Raw genomic sequence first — 22733 nt, 5'->3', positions numbered from 1 at the left:
TTCGGCCGGCTTGATCTCATAAGTTAAGTCCCATAGTGCTCAGAGCCATTTGAACCATTTTTGAACCAAGTATAAATCCTTGTTGTTGTTCTCTGCATTGTGGTTCTTTTTTGTTCCTGATTTTCTGTAAAATTACCTTTTCATAAATCTTCATTCACTGGCGCTATAGTGCTACTCCTCTGTAGTTCTCACAGAGTGCCTTGTTCAATCATCAGGAATCTTTCCATGTGTCCATAAAGCGTCATTATTCTACACAACCACTGAATTCCGGCGGTCCAGCGTCTTTCATCATTTCCACTGCGAAGTCACTCCAGGAGCTTTCGATTCGGATTTCTGATACAGCTTTCTCGACATCCAAAACCCGCTCGCTCTTTCTGTTTCCTCGGTGATGGTGTTAATTCTTTGGCCTCCCTCCATCTCGTTGCTTATATTTATTTCATGTTGTCCTTCGTATCGTATCGAAAAACCCTAATCTTTAAAACACTTGACTTTATCGCTTTCCACTAATTAGTGACGAAGCGATATATGCCGAGATAAACGGCTGACAATTACCTTTGCAGAGGGCGAATTCTAAAAGAAACTGTAGCGCTCAGTCGCAAGGCAGACGTCATGTTATCCAAAGGAGTAGTGCCGCTGCTAATGGCATGCCTGGCCTTGGCGGCAGAAAGCGCGCTGGGGGCAGCGACAGCTGGCACCCACCGCCCCCACCTCCGCCTTCCACGTGCGGGGGCCGTCAACCAGTTCCCTGACGGCTTCATGCTGGGGGCGGCCACGGCCTCCTACCAGATCGAGGGCGGCTGGGACGCCGACGGTGAGTGGCGGACACTGTAGTGAGAGAGCGTAAGTTCCACGCGCTCGCGCTAGTGTCTCGTAATCTTCTCCTTAATTTAACACAGAACTTTTCGACATCGCTGAAGGTATTACAAAACGAAAAGGAAATTTCAGTACTAACATGTGAGGAGGGGGAGAGGAGGGAATGGCTGTGGAGATTTAGCTTTTACAGAACTCGCCGGTAAGGGTTTACAATTGCCTCCAGGTAATTTGTACGCACCTACTTAGCACGTATAATGCATTTCCAGCAGTTAATTCATTGAAGTTTACGAGGCATCGACGCTGTTGTCGATTTATGTGCGAAAATGTTTTCGTGGTTTGGGACGGAACATCTGCGAATAGTTTTACACATCGACCACTGCCTCTCGGACGGAAAGCCTTGACTGATTTAACCCTCCCGTTACCAAGCTTTTTCACACCTCTATTTTATCAAGCGGGGTATTTGGACTACCCCAAAAGAGTTTTGTGTTTTATTGTAATATTTGTTCTCAGATTTCGTTATTTCCATTGAATGGGTTTATTTGGTATTGAAAAACAGTTTTTCAGGTTATTAGAAGTATTTAATCATATCACAGATAAAAAAGTACAAAAATTTTTTTATATCATTCACTAAATTCAGTACTCAACGAACAGAAAATTAATAACATATGCACATCAACAGCCACTGCAATAAAATAACACAAGACTTTTTTCAACTTTTCAGTCAAGTACATTTTTGCACTGCATGCACTTCACAGTAACAGTTTCTTCTCTGTGTATATTACAAACAGGTTTCCTTCAAGTAACACAACAGAATCTTGTTTTCCGATCTTGGTTTCTCTTGCAATCTTGAAATCGTTGTGGCCTTGATAACTTGGAACACTGGGTCTGGATCACTACTGTAGGAATTGCAATACCACAAGCTTTCAGTGCATCTTGTACATCTTTATGAAGACCATTGATATTTTTGGCTCTTTCTTCCATGTTGCCTTTGCTGTGTCCAAATGCCAGTTCAGTCGTGAAGAGTTTACGTCGGCTCTGGTTATTCTTCTGCCATTCAGGAAATCATTGAGTGTACAGAATATATGCGTTCAGTGCTGCAATATCTATCATTTCCATGAAGATTCTTAGTGGCCACCACCTCGTTCCTCTAACACAACTGTATTCTCTTGTCATTTTGTCCCCATTATCTACAGCACCTTTGGTTTTGTTGTAGTGCAGTATGATTTCGAGTTTGTGTTCACTTTCTTTACCACTCACTTGTCTCTCATTATGCTGAGTAGAGAGTAGTATTACTGCCTTTCCCTTCTTTGGAACTTAGGAAACCAAACATTGAAGAGTGAACTTCTCTCTTTCTGTTTGGCAAGAATTCCTTGGGAATTTCTTTCTTATTGGAATGCAAGGTACCAACCAATGTCGTGTTTCGATTAAGTAGTTCAGCAGCCAATGGAGAACTGGTGCAGAAATTATCAGTTGTTACACCATGACCGCTATTCAGAAATGGTTCCATCAGATCCAAAACAACTCTCTGTCCTTGATTCACTTCCCGAGTATTGTCCACCATTCCTCTGTAAATTTGGATCCGTAATAAGTAAGATGTCTTCACATCAGCACAAACCCAAATTTTAATGCCATACTTGCCAGGCTAGCTCTTCATATAAACCCTAAGGGCAGTTTCCTCGGTACGTTGCTAATCGTTCATCAATAGTCACATATTCATAAGGATAGAAGTTCTTGCACAAGTCAGATTGAAATTTGTCGAACACTACCCTGATGGCTTGTAGCTTGTCATTGGTTTCTTCAATTCTCTATACTCTTGTGTCTCTGTTGTCAAATCACAAGAATTTCAATATAGACAAAAATTGGTTTCTTGACATGGCAGCAGAGAAGAATGGTTGCCGAAAGGCAACATCACCTCCTCCCCACAGATCGGAAGCACTTGTCCGATGTCCATGAGTTCAACCAGCTCCTAGTAGAATTGCTAATACATCGTACACTTCAGTTGCATTTATATCTCTCCATGTCGTTTTGTTCGAAGAATGAGCTGCATTCCACAAAGAAATTACTCGTTTGGCTTCCCTGTTCGTTTCTTCTACAATGATGCTCACGATTTCCGGTGAGATAAATAATAAAAATTACTCTGTTATTGTTTTGATTGTTTTTCCATCATTCACTGGGCCAGGTGTTACGTTCAAAATGTTGCGACGTCGACGCCGACCACCTTTTGCTGGTTCACTAGAAAATTGTAGTCCACTTCTAGAAACAAACAAATCTCCAGTGTCTTCGTCTTCGTCTTCTTCTTATTCATGATCATCCTCTTCTTCTTCTACTTGTTCACGTGAATGTGTAGTGTCTTCTGATATTTCATCATCAGCTTCATCTGATGCCATGGTATGGTCTTTGTCAAGAGGTTCCATATATTCATTCCGTTCATTATCAATTTCTCATTCATTTTCATCGTCACTGACATCAGAATTGTATAGAATTTCCATGATCTCTTCGCTAGAAAGTCGTTTGGACTTCCTTACTTGCAGATGGAATACTGACTCGTGTAATGTCAGCTCAACAGTGAACGTCAAATTCAACTCAATAATAGTAACCAGCAACAATAACGAACACCGACTCTGATTCATTAGTTATATCTCGAATTAAGACAAATATTGATAAGTTAATTGCGCAGTTTACACCAACAATCAACTTTTAATTGTGCTTAGCCGATCAGTATGAACTACATTCGCCTTCTCGACGGAGTAAAATGAGGGAAATACAAATTCATCTATTTACTAACGTACGTGGCGAAGACGAAGAGATAGAGAAAGTATGTGAGGATATTGAAAGGGTAATTCAATATGTAAATGGAGACGAAACTGTAGTTGTGGGGGTGGGGGTGGAATGCGGTTGTAGGGGACGGAGCAGAAGAAAGGGTTATGGGTGAATACAAGCTTCGTAGTAAGAATGATAGAGGAGAAAGACTAATTGAGTTCTGCAATAAATTTCACCTACTGATAGCGAACACTCTGTTCAAGCAACACATGGAGACGAGGTATACTTGGAAGATATATGGGAAGATTCCAGTTAAATTACTTCATAGTCAGTCAGAGGTTCCGAAACTAGGTGTTGCATTATAAGACGGATCCAGGACTAGATACAGACTCTGAGCACAAGTTGCTAACGACAAAGAGTAAGCTGACATCATGAAGAATGAATATGCAAAGAAAAATTCAGGAAGTACTATGGAATGAAGAGATATGCTCGAAAATCTCTGAGGCTATAGATATGATAATAAATAGCTCAGTAAGCATCTCCGTTGGAGGGAACTGGACATTGCTAAAAAAGGCAATCACAGAAGTGGCAAAGAAAAATGTACGTACAAGGAAGAGAGGAAATATTTCAGTCATCGACTAAAGAAGCAAGTATAAAATTTTTTTATGGAAACTCAGGAACATAGAAATACAAGTCACTTAGGAATGAAATTAATAGGATGTGCAAGGCACCTAAGGCGAAATGGCTGTATGAAAAATGTGAAGAAATCGAAAAAGAAGTGACTGTCGGAAGGAATGACTCAGCATACAGAATAGCCACACTGTGTTCTGGTGTAGTGAAAACCGTTTTACTACATTATTTGTGAAAAATACTTGTTATAGCTACGTGTGCATCACAACATCTCAGCAAGATGCGGATAGTGGAAGTGCTTGCCACACGAAAACATGACAAGCTACCTGTAATAATTAACACAAAAGTGGTCCAGAAAATTCATGCTCACCATATGTAAAGAATAAATAAAAACGAAAACCCACTGATGATGGCACAGTGGTGCCCAAACATGTTTGGGTACTGAGAAAAACGGTGTTTTGCGTAACTGGCGGACCTCAAATCCCCCCCCCCCCCAAAAAAAAAATTGCTCTGAGCACTATGGGACTTAACATCTATGGTCATCAGTCCCCTAGAACTTAGAACTACTTAAACCTAACTAACCTAAGGACATCACACAACACACAGTCATCACGAGGCAGAGAACACACACAAAAAAGAACCCTTGACATAATTAAAAGTGCAGTAAGAAGAGTGAAATGGGAATTTCATTGTGAAAGAGATGAGTCGAAGGGGAAGAGATAGGTTATCCAGTATTAGAATCAAAATTTAAAAGACCTTTAGACTACTTAAGATCAAATAAGGCGGAAGGGATACGTAATATCGAATCGGAATTTCTAAAATCACGGGGGGAGTGGCAGCAAAACGACTATAGAAGTTGGTTCACAGAATGTATGAGACCGGCGACATGCCATGAGACCTTTGGAAAAAACTCATCCACACTCTTCTAAAGATGACAAGAGCTGTAAAGTGCGAGAATTAGCACAAAATCAGCTTAATAGCTCCTGCATCCACGTAGCTGATAAGAAAAATATACGTACAGACGAATGGAAAAGGAAACTGATCATCTGTCAGATGATCAATTTGGAGTTAGGGAAGGAAATGGCGTAGGCTGCAAATGTTACTCTGAGATGAAATGGTTGACACTGGAGAGGAATTCGTGGTGGACTGCATAAAACCAGTCCGAAGACAGATGACTCATGACTTAAAAAAAAGCCATGTCAAATCAGTCGGAAGTCTAAGGGCCCGACAAGAAGAGGAATGGAAATGCAGGAATCGCAGCAGACACAGCGACTGTCGAAACTGATGTAGAGAATACAACACCGGTGGCGCACATTGTAGTCTTTGTCTCCCCTTACTAATTTCTCCTGCTACTACTCTCTCTCCAGCATGACGTAACGGATGTCACACCAACCTGTCCCTACATCTGGTACCGGTCTTCTTCACATGTAATCATTTGGCACACGTATCACATACTGTCTGGAAAGAGTCGCTGTGGGTGTAAGAACCAGCTAGGTACCGAAGGAGGGGTGAAGGGGGGAAGATGAGAAAGAAGTGTGTGGCGTCTTGAACACTGGGCTCCGTAAAAACAACGAAGCTACAGTGTGAAATTCGGTAGAGATGTACGTGAAATATATTTACAAATATGTGTGAAATATTCCGAATTAAGGTTTCATCTGCAATAACAATAAACAAGGTAAAGTGTCAGACATTCAGATTTGTTGGAATTATTTATGTCAGAACGCTGATATTTCCGAAACCAGTTCAAACTATAATGCTGGCTTCCTTTTTTGGGTAATTAAATTTGATAGTATTCTATGGTTTTAAGATTTTAAACAGGGTAGTCAGCATTACTCAGTTGGCTGCAAGACGATAATTATTGCCTATATGGCTAAATGATTCCAAATGATGTATCATTAAGTGAAGTATTTCCTGTAGGGCAAACCAGGATTTTTAGTATGCGATATATTTCTTACCAGGCACATGGGAAGTTCAATGCCAAATACTGTCATTGGTAAGGGAGAAGCTTGGTGATACAAAACCGTGTTAAAATGACATTTCAGTGCAATGAAGTGATTTAATTGAAGACAGCAATAATAATCGGACATAGTTAACAGCATTAGATTGCAGGTTTGAGTTGTAAATACAGAAAAACGTATACGATAGCGCATTGATGGTGTAAGATGGTTGCGTTACAAAACCGACCACTTCCAACTTATTTAACAGGCTGAAAACATATACAAAAAGTTTTAATTAGTGGAATGCAATAGTAATCATCTTTCTACTAAATGAAATTAAAAGTAAAGCATTTTGACCATTTAATTTTTGTTTCAAATATGATTACGACAAAAAATAGGACAGGGCCTTTTCGTGTGACAATCAGAGCAGAAAGAAGGAGAAAACAAAGCATTATACTCCACCCTTTACAAAACCAACCGAGAATCAAAATTTACAAAGAGATATTAGTTACAAATGTAAACTCTAAATTCGATAAAAATTTGCTTCGCTGACTTTAGCGAAATCTAATAATTCGCTACAAATACTCTTAGCACACATTACTCAAAAACGAAACATGTTGCATATTCTAAAGTTTAGCTGTTGCCTTATGCATAAAAATTTGGAAAAACTATAAAACAATAACAACTGAAAACAAAGGAACTTTTTCCATTAATATTCTTTATGATTTATTACTTTTTCGAGTTCCATACCTTCAAAGTCAGTGAAGTCGCAAAGAGGATCCGTGATTTGCCTCCTGACACAGTGCCCGGGAACACTCCGAAGTAGGACGTATATTCAGTTACCATACATTTTTAACACTTACGAAACATTGCCAGGTTTGCTAGTATATATAGTCGTTTTCCCTCCGCTCCAGCAAAGGGAATGACTAGGAGTAGGTCATGATAACCTCCACCATTCACTGCATGATGGCTTGCGTAGTATCTAAGTAGATGTAAAATCGAACGCACCTGTTTTATTGAAAGCTTTCTTAGTCTGGGCCAGTCTACCTCACTAATGTGTCGACATATACGAAAAAATAAGAAGCCACAGTCCACAAATTCATGTGAGCTCTAAGATGGGTTAAGGGTTTTGCATTGTCATCAAATTTCACCAGAATTCTGCCCTTTGCCAATGTGGACGTGTCACACGATAGGAAGGTCATCACATTCCCTCTTACCCACATTTCACCCCTTCGTTTGGTGCCTCTACGATGGAGGTCATAACAGCGACACTCAGCGTTAAAATCTTGCGGTTTCCTTATGGGTAGCAGAGGAAAGGATTTCAGGCACACAAACTTTCATAATGGGCACGGAATGGTGTCAGAGGGTGGCATAAAGGGCGTCAATGAGACCACTCCTCTCACTGGGGCTTTATTTCCACAAATTTAAAAACGTACCCCGATGTTTCACCTACTATGGACATACCCACTGAAAGAGGTCGCAACCCTTTGGAGAGCAGTGCGACCGCAATTTCTGCTCTCGAGTGCAGGTTTGAACCGCTAGGGAACGTTATAAATCATTTGACGAAATTTGAAAGTGATCTGAAGCAGCGAACGGTGTTTATGTTCTTTCAGTTCTCCTGTTTCCCTTCTTCCTATGGCGGGGTCACAGATATGTGCGACGTTGACACGTTTATGAATAAGACGGCAAAGAATGCCTCGATGACCACCCCCCCCTCCCCTACCCGGTTCATCAATACCCGCGGTAGTCCGCCCACATTTATTGATAATTTTAAAAGCGTACCTTTCATAGAATACCTGCGAAGTAGTCCTACACGCCTGCAGACGGGCAGCTATTTGACTCCCCTCAGATGCCAGAATGACATGAAATTACAGTGTCTCACAATATAAATATCTCACAATATTCGTCACGTCAAACGATATGAAACTGTGAGTTATATTTCCGGTTCTGCACTAGAAAGTGGTTGTGCTCCCGTGTACGACCAGCAACGAAGTTACAAGTGGTTCTGTGGTCTAAGCCACTGGTGGAAAACTGACTTGGTTAATAAGCAACACATGCCAAGCGTTTCTCCTTGAAACTTGAAAGCGCGGCAATGGCTGTATAAATTAGATAGATATTGCACAAATGTTCAAATGTGTGTGAATTCTTAAGGGACCAAACTGCTGAGGTCATCGGTTCCTAGACTTACACGCTACTTAAACTAAGGTAAACTAACTTATGCTAAGAACAACACACACACCCATGCCCAAGGGACGACTCGAACCTCCGAAGGGAGGGGCTGCGCAATCCGTGACATAGCGCCTCGAACCGCTCGGCCACTCCGCGCGGCCATTGCACAAATGACAACATTGCGATGCGTTCTACAGTCATTGTCTTCATCGTACGGAACGGCACTTTCTTGAGATCGATACTGGTTCTTGATTGACTCTTCCCGTGGGCGTTCAGCGCTTACGTAATTTGTCTCGCTCTTCGAATGTTGCTGCTCTGGGGCTGAAATTACTGGTTTTCCTAGAGCGCGTGTTGCCGTAGCTGCTTAAGTGGGGACTTAGGAGAAAATACACGGGTACAAATGAGCTAATGTAACTTTTACTGTTTGAGAGATAATTGAACGAAATTTTGCACACATTGTCATCATGTTATTTGCAATAATCTAAGTTACTTCTTTCTCTTTTGTTGACAACGTATTTGATCATGACGTTACTGGATTATTTTAGAATACATACTCTCACACTTTTTCAACGGTTACCTTATTTATTACTTTGAACATGTGGCAGGTTATACTCAGTAAGTAGATAAAGAAACCTGTGCCCCAGCTTTTTAACATGTCTTATAACCCTCTGAACATTTTTTAAATTTGTGTGTATCATACATATTAATTTTCATTTCACAAAAATTTAAATATATTTGACAGTAACGGACGTTGAAAAATTTTGTACCACAGGAAGTTGTGTTATATTACATACAAAGTATGTAGCAAATTTCAACTTGTTATCTGAATAGTTCAGGAGAAAATGTTCATTATTCACTGAAAAATGCAAGTTGCTGGAAACGCAGAAAAAATATTTTACTAGCATTAATGCTAGAAACAAGTAACTTTATGTTAGCTGTAACCATGTGTTTGGTCTTTTTGGTCCTCATGTTGCTCTTTCTTTCTACTTCGATACTTCTGGCATGCCTGTTTGGCAATATCCTTCACTGATATTTTAGAACTATCAGTCCGCACACTATCAAACCTCTACAGTAGATTTTCGGCTAAGGGACATGCACCAAATCCTCGCCTCATAAGCTTCCTAATTCTTCTATTGTTGTTATCACTGAACACCAGACAAGCATCATAGGTAATTTTAACAATAAAAGATGAGAAAAATGTTATCTTTGAGCGTCTCTTATAAACGAGATTGATAAAGCTTTCGTTTTGGTTTTGTGTTCCAACATGTGTTCATTTTTTAATAAATCGTAATTAATCGCGTCTTAAATGGTCTCACAACCATCTATAGATATCTTCTCTGATGGCAGGAAATGCGGGTAATAATTTACTACAAACATGGAAAGAGACGTGTGCAAAAGGGGTCGTGGCACTAGGCATTGGTTGGAACATGATGGCTTTTACAACAGTAATAGCACGAATTAAATTCTGAAAATTGGAGACAGTATTTATAACATGGTACAAACCTATCTCGTGAAAGAAATTTCAACATTTTTGACCAGCTGTATATGTAAGTACATCCCCCCATAAGGAGAGGAGTTATTCGGTAGAGTGACAGCTACTGTAAGTATAGATGTATTCTGCCCAGTTCCGCATGATGTGATCGCTCCAGTGCTACATTGGTTTTCCATTCGTAGTCCATGCCCAGTTCCGCATGATGTGATCGCTCCAGTGCTACATTGGTTTTCCATTCGTAGTCCATTTCCTCGGCTGTGGTGCACGCAAGGTCCGTCACACCGAGGCGACCTGCTGCGATAACCAACGACATTCTGATGACCGACTATCTCCGTTGCGTTCACGCAGTCATCTGTTCTCTCTGACGTACTGATTCGAAATGAGTAATGGCGAAAGTGCACTCGACTCCTCTACTCACAACCTTGCCGGAGTTTGCTTGGTGTACTTATCTGCAACTGTGCATTCGTTCCTCGAGCGCATACGCATCTGCTGCAAGCTCCTGGGCCTCTAAGAGCGCCCTCTGTGGTGGAAGCTCGCTTCATCGACACCAGATCGATTCTGTTTACACGGTAAAATCGCAGAATGATGCCCGTTACGCAGAGTATGTATGTTCTGTGACAGAATTCCAAATAGTATCGCGGTGGACACCAGTGTCCTTATCGATAACTCGTATTACTTCTGAGTGATTGGCACTGCAGTTTCAAAGTTTATGTCAAAACTTTTGTTTGATTGTATTTCATCGAATGATCAGTGGAAGTAGAAGTCGGCGACAGCGGATTGCTAGCTTCAAGAAGGCGAGTATGCGTTTGGACTGTACTATGTGCTGCCGAACAGTGAGCGTCATTTGCCCTGTACATCTGCCACCCTCTCGCAGAATTTTACATCTTTGATTGACCTAAAAGCGCTGAGTATTTCGATATAGGACGAAAGATTAGTTGAATCTCAAGTCTTATTAGCATTCTGTTTCTTCAGAATCATTTACAACGCATGACAGGTAAGCTGTCGTCTACAAGGTCTTTCGATTTTGTAACAATCTGTACAACCTATCTAGGAATTATTGAGCAATTTTTCTGAAATATAGAGACATTATTGGGCTACCTGTCAGACAATAAGAAACATTTGGTGGTTTCTGGAGCTTTCAGTGCATATTATTTACAAGAATCATTAATTGGGTGTTTCAGTCTAATTTCAGTAATCAGTTTTCAACTAGTGGGACCCTAATAACATCTTTATAGACAATACCCGGGATGAAATAATTATTATGTACACAGTAGCGAATGGACTATCTAATCATGGTGCACGATTAATGGAAATAAACAATATTTCACCTTATAGCTCTGAAGAGCTTCTTACAAAGCATTGAGACATATGAATGAGAAGAAGATGCAGTATTTGAGAGTAAGGTAAAAGAGGTGCTATGGTACAAGGTCTATATGCATACTAGAATGCAAAAGGGAACTAACTCACAGATTGTTACGAAATGAGTTATTGATATATAAGGGGCCTTCAAATGAAACTCAGTCACTAGTGTAAAGTAACGGTACCTATTTTATTAACGAAAAAATGTAGTTGTACACAGTACACATACTAAAAATAGTCGCCAAAACTGTTACCCCATTTATCCCATTGCGACACTATCCGGTCGATTCCGTCCTTGTAGAAGCTAGTAGGTTGCTGTGGAATCCAGGCCTGAGTCCAGTCACACACTTCGTCGTCCGATGCGAATCGATTTCCGCGAATAGCTTGTTTTAGAGGTCCAAACACATGAAAGTCACACGGTGAAAGGTCAGGACTACACGATGGATGTTCCAACGCTTTCCACCGAAACCGCTGCAGGGTCGCCGGCCGCGGTGGTCTAGCGGTTCTGGCGCTGCAGTCCGGAACCGCGGGACTGCTACGGTCGCAGGTTCGAATCCTGCCTCGGGCATGGGTGTGTGTGATGTCCTTAGGTTAGTTATGTTTAAGTAGTTCTAAGTTCTAGGGGACTTATGACCTAAGATGTTGAGTCCCATAGTGCTCAGAGCCATTTTTTTGCTGCAGGGTCGTCTTCACCGCATTGGCCGTGTGTGGGCGGGCATTATCATGCACGAGTATAACGTCACTGTACAACGTGCCCCGGTGTTTCGACTTGATGACTCGTCTAAGGTTCTGTAAAATGGCTTGATAACGCTGGGCATTGATGGTAGTTCCCCGTTCCAGGAACTCGACAAGCACTTGGCCCTTGTGGTCAAAAAAGGACATCATGACCTTACCAGAACTGGTGTGCACTGCCTTTGATTTCTTTGGAGGTGGTGAAGTCGCATGTTTCCACTGCTTGCTCTGGCGCTTGCTTTCCGGTTCAAAATGGTGTGATGACACGATGAGTCTGTCCAGGACGAGCATCGTCTTCCAGTGACTCGCGCCCCTCAAGGAATCGTTTGCGCCATTCCACAACACTTGAAGGACTCAGACTGTACTCACCGTATCCAGCCTTCATCCGTCGATACATTTCACGGCCTCCAACTCCCTCCGCCGTCAAAAATCGAATCACTACTCGTTGTTCCTGCTTATTCGCCTGCATGTTCTGTAGTGGACTATAACTTGTGTGACCACCTTCTCTCCGACGTGAAACCACACTGGCGCTATGCAACATAAGACGACGCGCTCGCGTCAGTCTCTCTACCAATAGCTGGCGCCACCATGCCTGCAGTTACGTGGTGCCACCTTACGTGTGAGGGAAAGGTAGACGCAATGACCAGGTTTCATTTGAATGAATCTCATATTTAGATACTCTTATTATACATTTATTATCCCATAAGATATTAAAAGTTATTATCCATTTACACTCTCCCACTGCACAAAAGAAAGATTTTGGAATATTTCCAACTCCTGGTTTCTCAGTACGAGAGGGAGCTAAGCCAAATGGCACCATTAGGGAAGCTAGCGGTGGCCAACAGCGATCGCTCCTGCAGTCACATGTTTTAGTGTTGACGACAAGGCTGCAGGTGAAGATTATTCCCTGCCTAGCATTTCTGAAAAATCTAGGAAACGTGCAAGAAATGAAGATAAATGGAAGAAAAGAAAGACAACAATACGAAAACACTTGGAATTATCCTTGTAAGAAGTCAAACGATGCAGTCATGTTAGAGAATGAAGCCTGTAAATCTGTTTCTCACATTGACCAAAGAGGAAAACATTCAGAACAGAAATAAAAGTTTATCAATTTAGAAAATGGAGTAAAATGAGCATCTAAAACGATTACCTTTGTGCAGGAGTCATTATACTAGGAGGTGATCGATAAGGAAACACATACGATACTGCGAGATCTGTGACTGAAATGTATCGACTTAACAAAAACGAAACCAAAAGGAATGGTTTGCTCAGTGTCGGATATAACATATACACGTTTATGTTGGCAAGAAAATTTAATATGAGGTTCAAGATGCCCTCTAATGATACATGTAACGTGTATGATGCATGAATATCCAAACAACATGATGTAATATCTCTGGATGTCAGCTTGCATCAAACTGGAGCCACAGATGCTTAGAATCTGAATCACTACCGCGCTGAATGCCGCGAAGAAGAATCAGACATTTCTTTAATAACAATTAGTTTGAAGAAAGCTCTTCCAACACCCAAGACAATTTTTGAAGTTGTTTCTATTTGAGGAAACTTCGGGTGTACGACTACTGTGTACGCCTGTGTATCAATAACAACGGTGTCATGTGTATGTGGCTTGAAAACAGGGCTTCAAAAGATGCTTCAGAAATCGTTTCCTATTTGCTTAAACTTCTAAGTGTCCCGAAAAACACAACTCTCAGCGCAGAACCAGAATAACACATTGTACCTGACTTAAATTTTGATTCCATAGAACATTGTTACCTGTTCCCCAGACATATATACACTCCTGGAAATGGAAAAAAGAACACATTGACACCGGTGTGTCAGACCCACCATACCTGCTCCGGACACTGCGAGAGGGCTGTACAAGCAATGATCACACGCACGGCACAGCGGAGACACCAGGAACCGCGGTGTTGGCCGTCGAATGGCGCTAGCTGCGCAGCATTTGTGCACCGCCGCCGTCAGTGTCAGCCAGTTTGCCGTGGCATACGGAGCTCCATCGCAGTCTTTAACACTGGTAGCATGCCGCGACAGCGTGGACGTGAACCGTATGTGCAGTTGACGGACTTTGAGCGAGGGCGTATAGTGGGCATGCGGGAGGCCGGGTGGACGTACCGCCGAATTGCTCAACACGTGGGGCGTGAGGTCTCCACAGTACATCGATGTTGTCGCCAGTGGTCGGCGGAAGGTGCACGTGCCCGTCGACCTGGGACCGGACCGCAGCGACGCACGGATGCACGCCAAGACCGTAGGATCCTACACAGTGCCGTAGGGGACCGCACCGCCACTTCCCAGCAAATTAGGGACACTGTTGCTCCTGGGGTATCGGCGAGGAGCATTCGCAACCGTCTCCATGAAGCTGGGCTACGGTCCCGCACACCGTTAGGCCGTCGTCCGCTCACGCCCCAACATTGTGCAGCCCGCCTCCAGTGGTGTCGCGACAGGCGTGAATGGAGGGACGAATGGAGACGTGTCGTCTTCAGCGATGAGAGTCGCTTCTGCCTTGGTGCCAATGATGGTCGTATGCGTGTTTGGCGCCGTGCAGGTGAGTGCCACAATCAGGACTGCATACGACCGAGGCACACAGGGCCAACACCCGGCATCATGGTGTGGGGAGCGATCTCCTAGACTGGCCGTACACCACTGGTGATCGTCGAGGGGACACTGAATAGTGCACGGTACATCCAAACCGTCATCGAACCCATCGTTCTACCATTCCTAGACCGGCAAGGGAACTTGCTGTTCCAACAGGACAATGCACGTCCGCATGTATCCCGTGCCACCCAACGTGCTCTAGAAGGTGTAAGTCAACTACCCTGGCCAGCAAGATCTCCGGATCTGTCCCCCATTGAGCATGTTTGGGACTGGATGAAGCGTCGTCTCACGCGGTCTGCACGTCCAGCACGAACGCTGGTCCAACTGAGGCGCCAGGTGGAAATGGCATGGCAAGCCGTTCCACAGGACTACATCCAGCATCTCTACGATCGTCTTCATGGGAGAATAGCAGCCTGCATTGCTGCGAAAGGTGGATATACACTGTACTAGTGCCGACATTGTGCATGCTCTGTTGCCTGTGTCTATGTGCCTGTGGTTCTGTCAGTGTGATCATGTGATGTATCTGACCCCAGGAATGTGTCAATAAAGTTTCCCCTTCCTGGGACAATGAATTCACGGTGTTCTTATTTCAATTTCCAGGAGTGTATTTTGGTTTCTGAGAGCGAACTTGTTATCAAGAAATAGTGTCTATGTCTCCTCCAGAGGACTGGTACAGACTGGTAGGAAAGCCTCAAGTGAATAGCCCTTACATGTTCAGAGAATGACCAAAGATTATTTTCAGGATTTGCAGGTAGCAACTGCAAATCCAGCTAAGAAACAGACACGAACATCCGGGAAAAAGATGAAATTTCGCAATATTTGCTTCATGAAGCCATGGGGTCCGATTTTATGTAAATTAAAGATAACTGCTCTCCCTCGGTTCTTTGGGAGGAAGTTGAGGTTTCGAACAAAACTACTTGGTAACCTTGGAAACATAGCACATCAACAGATTTCAACCCCATCACAGCGATTCACGTTTATAAAATGCGGAGTGCTCATATTCTGAAGGCTGGAAGACTGCTGATGCAGAACACAAAGGACCTGATGTCCCTTCTCTGTTGCATCCTTGAAAACCATCATGCAGTGTACTGTGCCCTTCAACCAGACATTCAGTGGAAACACAGAGGAGGAGGAGGATGAAGACGGTGAAAATGAGTGTAGGTTTCTATGATAGACAGTTGCTTAGAGTCGATGTGGCGTGAATATTAGACAGTATTAGTAATCCATAAATGTAAAAAAGGTATATATGTTAAAGTAAATCTGAACCTCTAAAACAAACAATAGATGAAAAATGGACTGTACTAAAAATAACTCTTTCTTAAATTTTTTTTTTAAGTTTGGCGATTTGCAGCTGAAATTTTTCTGATAAATACTGCATATTTAAAAACGATTTCAATTTAACTATATTTTTTGGACTAAAATGATGACAATTAATGCAATCTGTTTCATGCAATAAAGACAAACACAAAACGTTTATTTGGGTTAGCTCCCGATTGCATTCTGGTACACATACAGAATCAAATCCCATTGACAAATTTAATTTATTCCGTTGTTGATTTGTGTCAATAGGTGAAAGTAGCTTTCCTAAAATAAACTGTCTAGAAAATACATTAAAAAGTAAGTTAGCTATGGATAACCAAGAGAATTAAATGTTTGTATGTTCATCCTTTTGATTGGAGGTTTGAGAAACTTTGGCCATTCATTTAGTAGTAAAATGGAAGACCTTCATCCGTCCACATGGTTTTATTTATTACATGTCTACTACCTGTTTCGGTGCTTTCAGGCCCTGACACTGAGGGGTTTAACTCCATTTGTATACACCAGTCATCAGGTCATTACTGGCCAACATCTATGAAGTGGTTTCCGCAGACTACCTGTAAAAACTATGTTGTGTCTAGCCATTAACTACCAAGTAGTTGATCGTTGATGGTTGGAGATGCAGCATAATTGTTGTAGTTAGTCCCTGAGTACCAGTTCATAGATGTTGGCCACTGCTGAGTGGTGTATACGATTGGACTTAAACTACACAGCGTCAGTTAAGGCCTGAAGATGGTGCACTGAAGCACCGAATCTGGTAGCTATATAATAAATAACATCATAACGACGGTTGTAGGTGTTTCATTTTATTGCATAGGGGAATTAAAATGTCTTGAATGGCGAAGAAGGTAATTTATATTGAGACCAGAATAAATCAAGAACGAACATTACTTGCATACTACAAGACATACCAAATTATGTAATAAATTGCAAAAAACAGTGGTAGGTGCCATATTAATTTTCTTTATTGATGGATAGTTTCAAGCCAAAGCTCATTATCTTAGTGGATGGTTTGATAATGAGCTTAGGCTCGAAACTAGTCACCAATAAAGAAAATTAATATTTCAATTTAAAAATTTTTTTGGGACTTGTTGTATAATTTGGTATATAGGACATTATCAAAAGGGAGAGAAGACAGCCAGTCAGTGAACAAGATTGCATAACAATTAAACTAAATTACAATGTTCTGACTATTCATTCGCAAGTTTCTAACGCTTTTAGCAATCACTCTCTACGTGTAACAGTATAAATAGGTTTAAATGTTCAGTTGAAGTAGCAAGAGAATATACCAAAAATGTTATTCCAGAACACTTTAAGCAATTATAAGTGGTTTCAAGATCGTTGAATGAAATTAACAGAATTATAAAAATTCTGAAAAACAAAGGCTCATATGGTGATGAAATTTCAAACAGAATTGTGAGAAGTTTTTCAAACTCTGTATATAATGCCCTTAGTAACATATGCAGTGAGTCACTAGCACAGATACTTTTTCCAGACTGGGTAAATTATGCAATTGTTAAGCCTCTTTGTAAGAAATGTGACAAGAAAAACTTAATAAATTATCGACCAGTTTCCTTACTGAGACCTTTTTCTAATACACTCGAAAAAGCATAAATCTGACATTTATATACGGACAATTTGCTTAGCACATCATAGTTTGGATTCCACAAGGGCTACGTAACTAAAAATGCTATTTACACACACACTCATGAAATTTTACAAGCCTTAAATAATAAAATGTTGCCAGTTGATACCTTTTGTGATCTTTCTAAGGCATTTGATTGTGTAGATCATATTAGACTCTAAGGAAAACTTAAATTTTACGTAACTGATGGGTCTCCAAACACGTAGTTCGTACCATACTTCACAAATGAAATGCGAAAAGTTATGCTGAATAATTCAGACAATGTTTGAAAGTTAGAAAATTTTAGTGGTGGTAGAAATCACAAAGGGAGTCCCGCAGGGTTAAATTTTGGATCCACTCCTGTTCCTTATATGTGTGGATGAGTTCCACTTAACATTCAACAAACAAAATTGGTACTTTATGCAGATGATATAACGGTATAACACATCTCATTATAGAGCAAACAATAGAAGGGGTTTCTAATGATGTTTTACAAAGAATTATTTAGTCGTTCTCAGAAAATGGACTCTCTCTAAATTTTGAAAAGAAAACACACTATATTTAGTTCTGTGCAACAAAGTCATACCAACAATTGATGTAGCACATGAACAGTAAATAGTGTAGAATGGTTCTTTTTTTGGGTGTAAATAGTGATGAAAACTTGAACTGAAACCTTGAAAACCTGTTTCTGGGCTTCTCAGCGAATTTAGTTCATTTACTTTTGCTCCTCGTGTAATAGATAGTCTTGAAAACTATGGAATCAGTCTTCTGACGTATTTTGCATATTTACACTGGGTAATATCTTATCTAATAATTTTGTGGGGTAACCCATCACTTAGAAATAAACGAGGGTTGAACAAATGCGAACAGTAAGAGTTACATGTGGCGTTCACCTGCGTTCAACACGTAGTCATCTCTTCAAAGAGTCATGCAATTTAACCGCAGTAGCAGTAAACATATATTCGCTAATGAAATTCGTCGCAAATAATCCAATAGAATTTGAAAATAATTGTGTTGTCCATACCTACAACACTATAGGAAAACATGACTAATTACTGAAGCTGTCAGTAGCCCAGAAAGGCGTTCAATATGTAGCAACAAAAATGTCTGATCCTTTTTCCAATTCCATAAGATGTCTGGCGGGGAGGAAAGAAAATTTTAAATTATAACCTAAAACAATATCTCTTGGGCGACTCCTTCCATGACATTGGAAAAGTTTCTTTTTCGAAATTGGTAGCCAATGAAAGAAAGTAGGATTAATAAATAATGTGTTGACGTTAATACTAATCATATACCATTTAAACCTGTAAACTGACTAGTTCCACATAATTTCCACAAAAAGAATAGTTGTAATTGTCTATGGAACATGTAACAAATTGCCTGCAAGTTATGATTAAGCAAATGACTGACATTAATAACGGCTTCCACTACGAAATTAAAGGTGATGCTTGGGTCACATTTACGAGAGGAACCTATTAAGTCAGGTTCCTAGTTTAACAAGAAAATATTGATCTTTAGCGGCTATTGCGAGACCCAGGTATTTACAAGCTCCTCCAGAAAAGGAACTGAACTAGGAACTCCTTAGAAACATTCGCCAACGTGTTACTGGACATGGGAATCTTCGCAGTCCCACTTCTAATGCTAATTCACCTGCCAACCATTGCACTATCACGTAGCCGTGATGATGTGGCGTGGGGTGTACGGTATAGTTGGCATAAAGGACGATAAAAGCTCTCAGTATAGCGAGACTGAACGTACGTCGATGGAACCGGATTGGCGGTGCCACTAAAATACATTCGTTCCACCCATTTGTCTGCCTGTGCCTTCAGAAAGCATATTGGCGTATGTAATATAAACTACTTATTTCTGAGATTTTAATTATTTTGTTCAGTTTGTTTCCAACAGTAGTAATCAATCGTCGTATTCTCCCTCACGGAGAGGGATATCTCTGAATGACGGCTGCTTGTTAGACATCTTTGATCTAGTCTTTCGCATTTTACAGGCAAGGGGGAGAATATATGGGATCGGATGTTGCACGAACATCCGGAGTATGGCACCAACGGCGACAACGGGGATGTGGCCTGCGACTCGTACCACAAGTACGCGGAAGACGTACAGGCTCTGAAGAATCTGAATGTGAGTATGGAGAAAAATCTGCAGCAGCTTGCTTCACCCCTTGTCTTGACGTCAAATACTGTCGAGCACTTATAAGTAACACCATGATTATGTGTAGAGTTGAACACTTCAGCCACATTAATTATTTTTCCAGAAATAATTTGAACCGCTATAATTTAGTATACAATATTTTGTTTTGATGGGTCGTAAACGACGCAATCTAATGTCGGTATGTGTTTGGCACATAATATTCGAATTGCAAGCAACTGAGAACACATAACAGCAGTTTCAAAATTATAACCATGAAGTCACAGGGCATCCGCAACTGTAGAGCATGATTCGGCCTATAAACAGCAGGGCTCACTAATCTCTCGCGTCTGGTGAGCAGGTTATCCGCGTGTGAATATCCATCGAGTTGTCGATTCACTAGCTATCGTTGATTAGCTTGTTTGACATTTCCTCCAATATGATCTTAAAGTCGACTGTTATATTTAAATTGCTCTACTATATTATGCTTGCCGTTACTGTCAATGAAACATTTTGACATGTCGTGTATTTTGTATCATGTTTTAAATTTCAGTTGTATGAAAAGCTGTATTCACACAATGCTCTTCTGTCTTTCGTCCTTACTGCCATCTGCTGATACCTGTGTCACTTACTCTCCGATATTTAACCAACGAATCTTGTCATCTTAAACCATATCGCCTTGCACCGAAATAGATTCACGATGCTTGAAATGTAATTTAGTGAATTATTTACCTTATTTTGTGTATCCCTTGATGTAGTGGTGGATTTCGATGCAATATTTGCATTTTTTACGTGTAGCTAATTCTACACTTCACATTCCGGGAAGATATCACCAGCTTATTTCTAATGTCCTTTTAATTTGTATAATTAATTTATACTTCGTCGACATAGTTCTCAGATATTCTATTACTTTATACTGAGCTATACTTGATAACTGCCTCGGTGTTAAAAATCGGTCGTGTGTAAGAGAGCAACTGGTGATACAATTCTGTACAAACTGAAACCTCTCCTCCGAAGATGAAATTCAGCCATAACTAATGAATTAGGGTTTATTTCAAGATATGCGCTCTAATAACGGCATCTTTGTATTTTACGAGTAGCTTACTAATTGTTGACACGTTTTGTGTGCCGTTCTGAAAAGCTGCTTGCCTCTTTCCTGTTCTCATGCTGATGAATAGCAAAATTACAGCTACATATTGTAAATGAAAACCAAAGTGAAAACTATACCCTGAGGTGAAAGAAGTCATGGGATACCTCCTAATATCGTGCCGGATATCCTCTTTGCCGTCATAGTGCTGCAGGCACTCAACAACTAGTGGGAAGTGGCCTACAGAAATACTGAGCTTTGCTACCTCTATAGGCGTCCATAGTTGCGAAAGAGTCGTCGGTGCAGGATTTTGCCCACTAATTGACCTCTTATCATGCCCCATATATGTTAGATGAGGTTCGTGACGATCTCGGTGGCCAGATCCTTCGCTCGAATTGTCCTAAATGTTCTTCAAACCAATCGCGAACAATTGTCGCCCACTGTAATCACATCATTGTTTGGGAACATTAAGCCCTGAATGGCTGAAAAAAAGCCTTTAGTTAGCCGAACATAAACATTCTATGTCAATGATCGGTTCAGTTTATCAGAGGACCCAGTCCATTCCAGGTGAACACAGTCCACTTCATTATGGACTCACCAATAACTTGCGCAATGCCTTGTTGACAGTTTGGGTCCATGGCTTGGTGGGGGTCCGCGCAACAGTCTAATCTACTATAGGCTTTTACCAACTAAAATCAGGACTCATCTGACCAGGCCACGGTGTTCTATTCGGCTAGGGTCCAACCGATATGGTCATAAGCCCAGGAGAGGCTCTGCATACGATATAGTGCTGGCAGCAAAGGCACTCGACAGGTGCCATAGCCAATTAATGCCAAATTTCACCACACTCTTCTAAAGGATACGTTCGCCGTAGGTCCTACACTGATTTCTGTGGTTATTTCACGCATCACTGCTTGTCTCTGCTAACACTGACAACTCAACGCAAACGTCGATGCTCTCGTTCGTTATGTGAAGGCTGTCGGCCAATGCGTTGTTCATCGTGAAAACTGATCTGAATCTTGGTATTAGTGGCACACTCTTGATACTGTGGATCTCGAAGTATTCAGTTACCTAACGATTTTCGAAATGGGATATCCCATGCATCTAGCTCCAACTACCATTCCGCGTTCAAAGTCTTTTAATTCCAGTAGTGCGGCCATTATCACGTCTGAAACCTTTTAGCGTGAATCACCTGAGTACAAATGATAGTTCCGCCAATACTCTGCCCTTTCATACTTTGTATAGGCGATACTACCGTCATTTAGCATGACTTTTGTCACCTCAGTGTATATTGCAAATGAAGGTAGAATTAGGTTCGGTGCTTTCAATAACATTAACTAGAAAGTTAAATTTACACATATTTAGAGAAAATATTTGGTGAATTCGGAGGTATTGTTTCTAAGAAAAATGCAGTAGCTCTAATTGTAACGAAGAAGGAAAGATTAATGATAACGCCAGGCAATATATCAGAGATAATGTTGGTGAAAAGTAAGTGCAAAGAAAATGTGTAGTATGTTACACTAATGAAACTGAAACGAATGTCATTGAAGCACAAAATAAATTTGATCTACAGACATTATATCGGAAAACGAAATAACGGCGTCTGAAAATCAAAAATGAGGTTAAGGAACTGTGAGGAACAAACTTGGTCATGTATTTTATGTACTCACTTGATACTCAAAGACCAACAAAGGTAAAACAACTATGAGCAGTTGGCGTAGAGACACCGAGTAGTTTTTGCACCGAACTGTGACCAAATAATGATGGATCTAGTAGTTTCATGTACTGCAAGAGGTGCCACAGACGGTGGGAAGCCATCCAGAGCCGTGACTATTCTGTCACTGTACATGACATTTGGACGGAGCCTTGTGCATGGCGTACTTATCTCACTCATTTGTGTTCAATGTGAGGGTGGTAGCAGTATGTCTGGTGGCATGTGTGTTCAATGGTTAAAAATTGTTTCTTCCCTCATTGTCTGCATTCAGTTACATTCAGCTGTTAGATTTACATTTTACTGAAGGTATAATTCGTATTTGTGATGCTATAGGCGAAGAAATGCAG

The 22733-nt window shown here is 41.1% G+C and overlaps 1 protein-coding gene across 1 annotated transcript in view; it reads left to right on the top strand.

The window, feature by feature from the left end:
- The first annotated feature begins 605 nt into the window (after positions 1 to 605).
- Positions 606 to 22733, top strand: part of LOC126199003 (myrosinase 1-like) — a 110783-nt gene continuing 88655 nt past the window's right edge. Inside the window, exons 1-2 of the mRNA XM_049935682.1 lie at positions 606 to 811; positions 19446 to 19579. Of these exons, the coding sequence (XP_049791639.1) occupies positions 610 to 811; positions 19446 to 19579 (336 nt within the window). The 5' untranslated portion in view covers positions 606 to 609. The remainder of the gene's footprint in view (positions 812 to 19445; positions 19580 to 22733) is intronic.

This window comes from Schistocerca nitens, chromosome 8 (genome assembly GCF_023898315.1).
Source record: "Schistocerca nitens isolate TAMUIC-IGC-003100 chromosome 8, iqSchNite1.1, whole genome shotgun sequence".
Classification (NCBI taxonomy): Eukaryota; Metazoa; Arthropoda; class Insecta; order Orthoptera; family Acrididae; genus Schistocerca; species Schistocerca nitens.
Note: the sequence above shows the minus strand (reverse complement) of the source record. Positions and strands in the feature narration are given on the sequence as shown.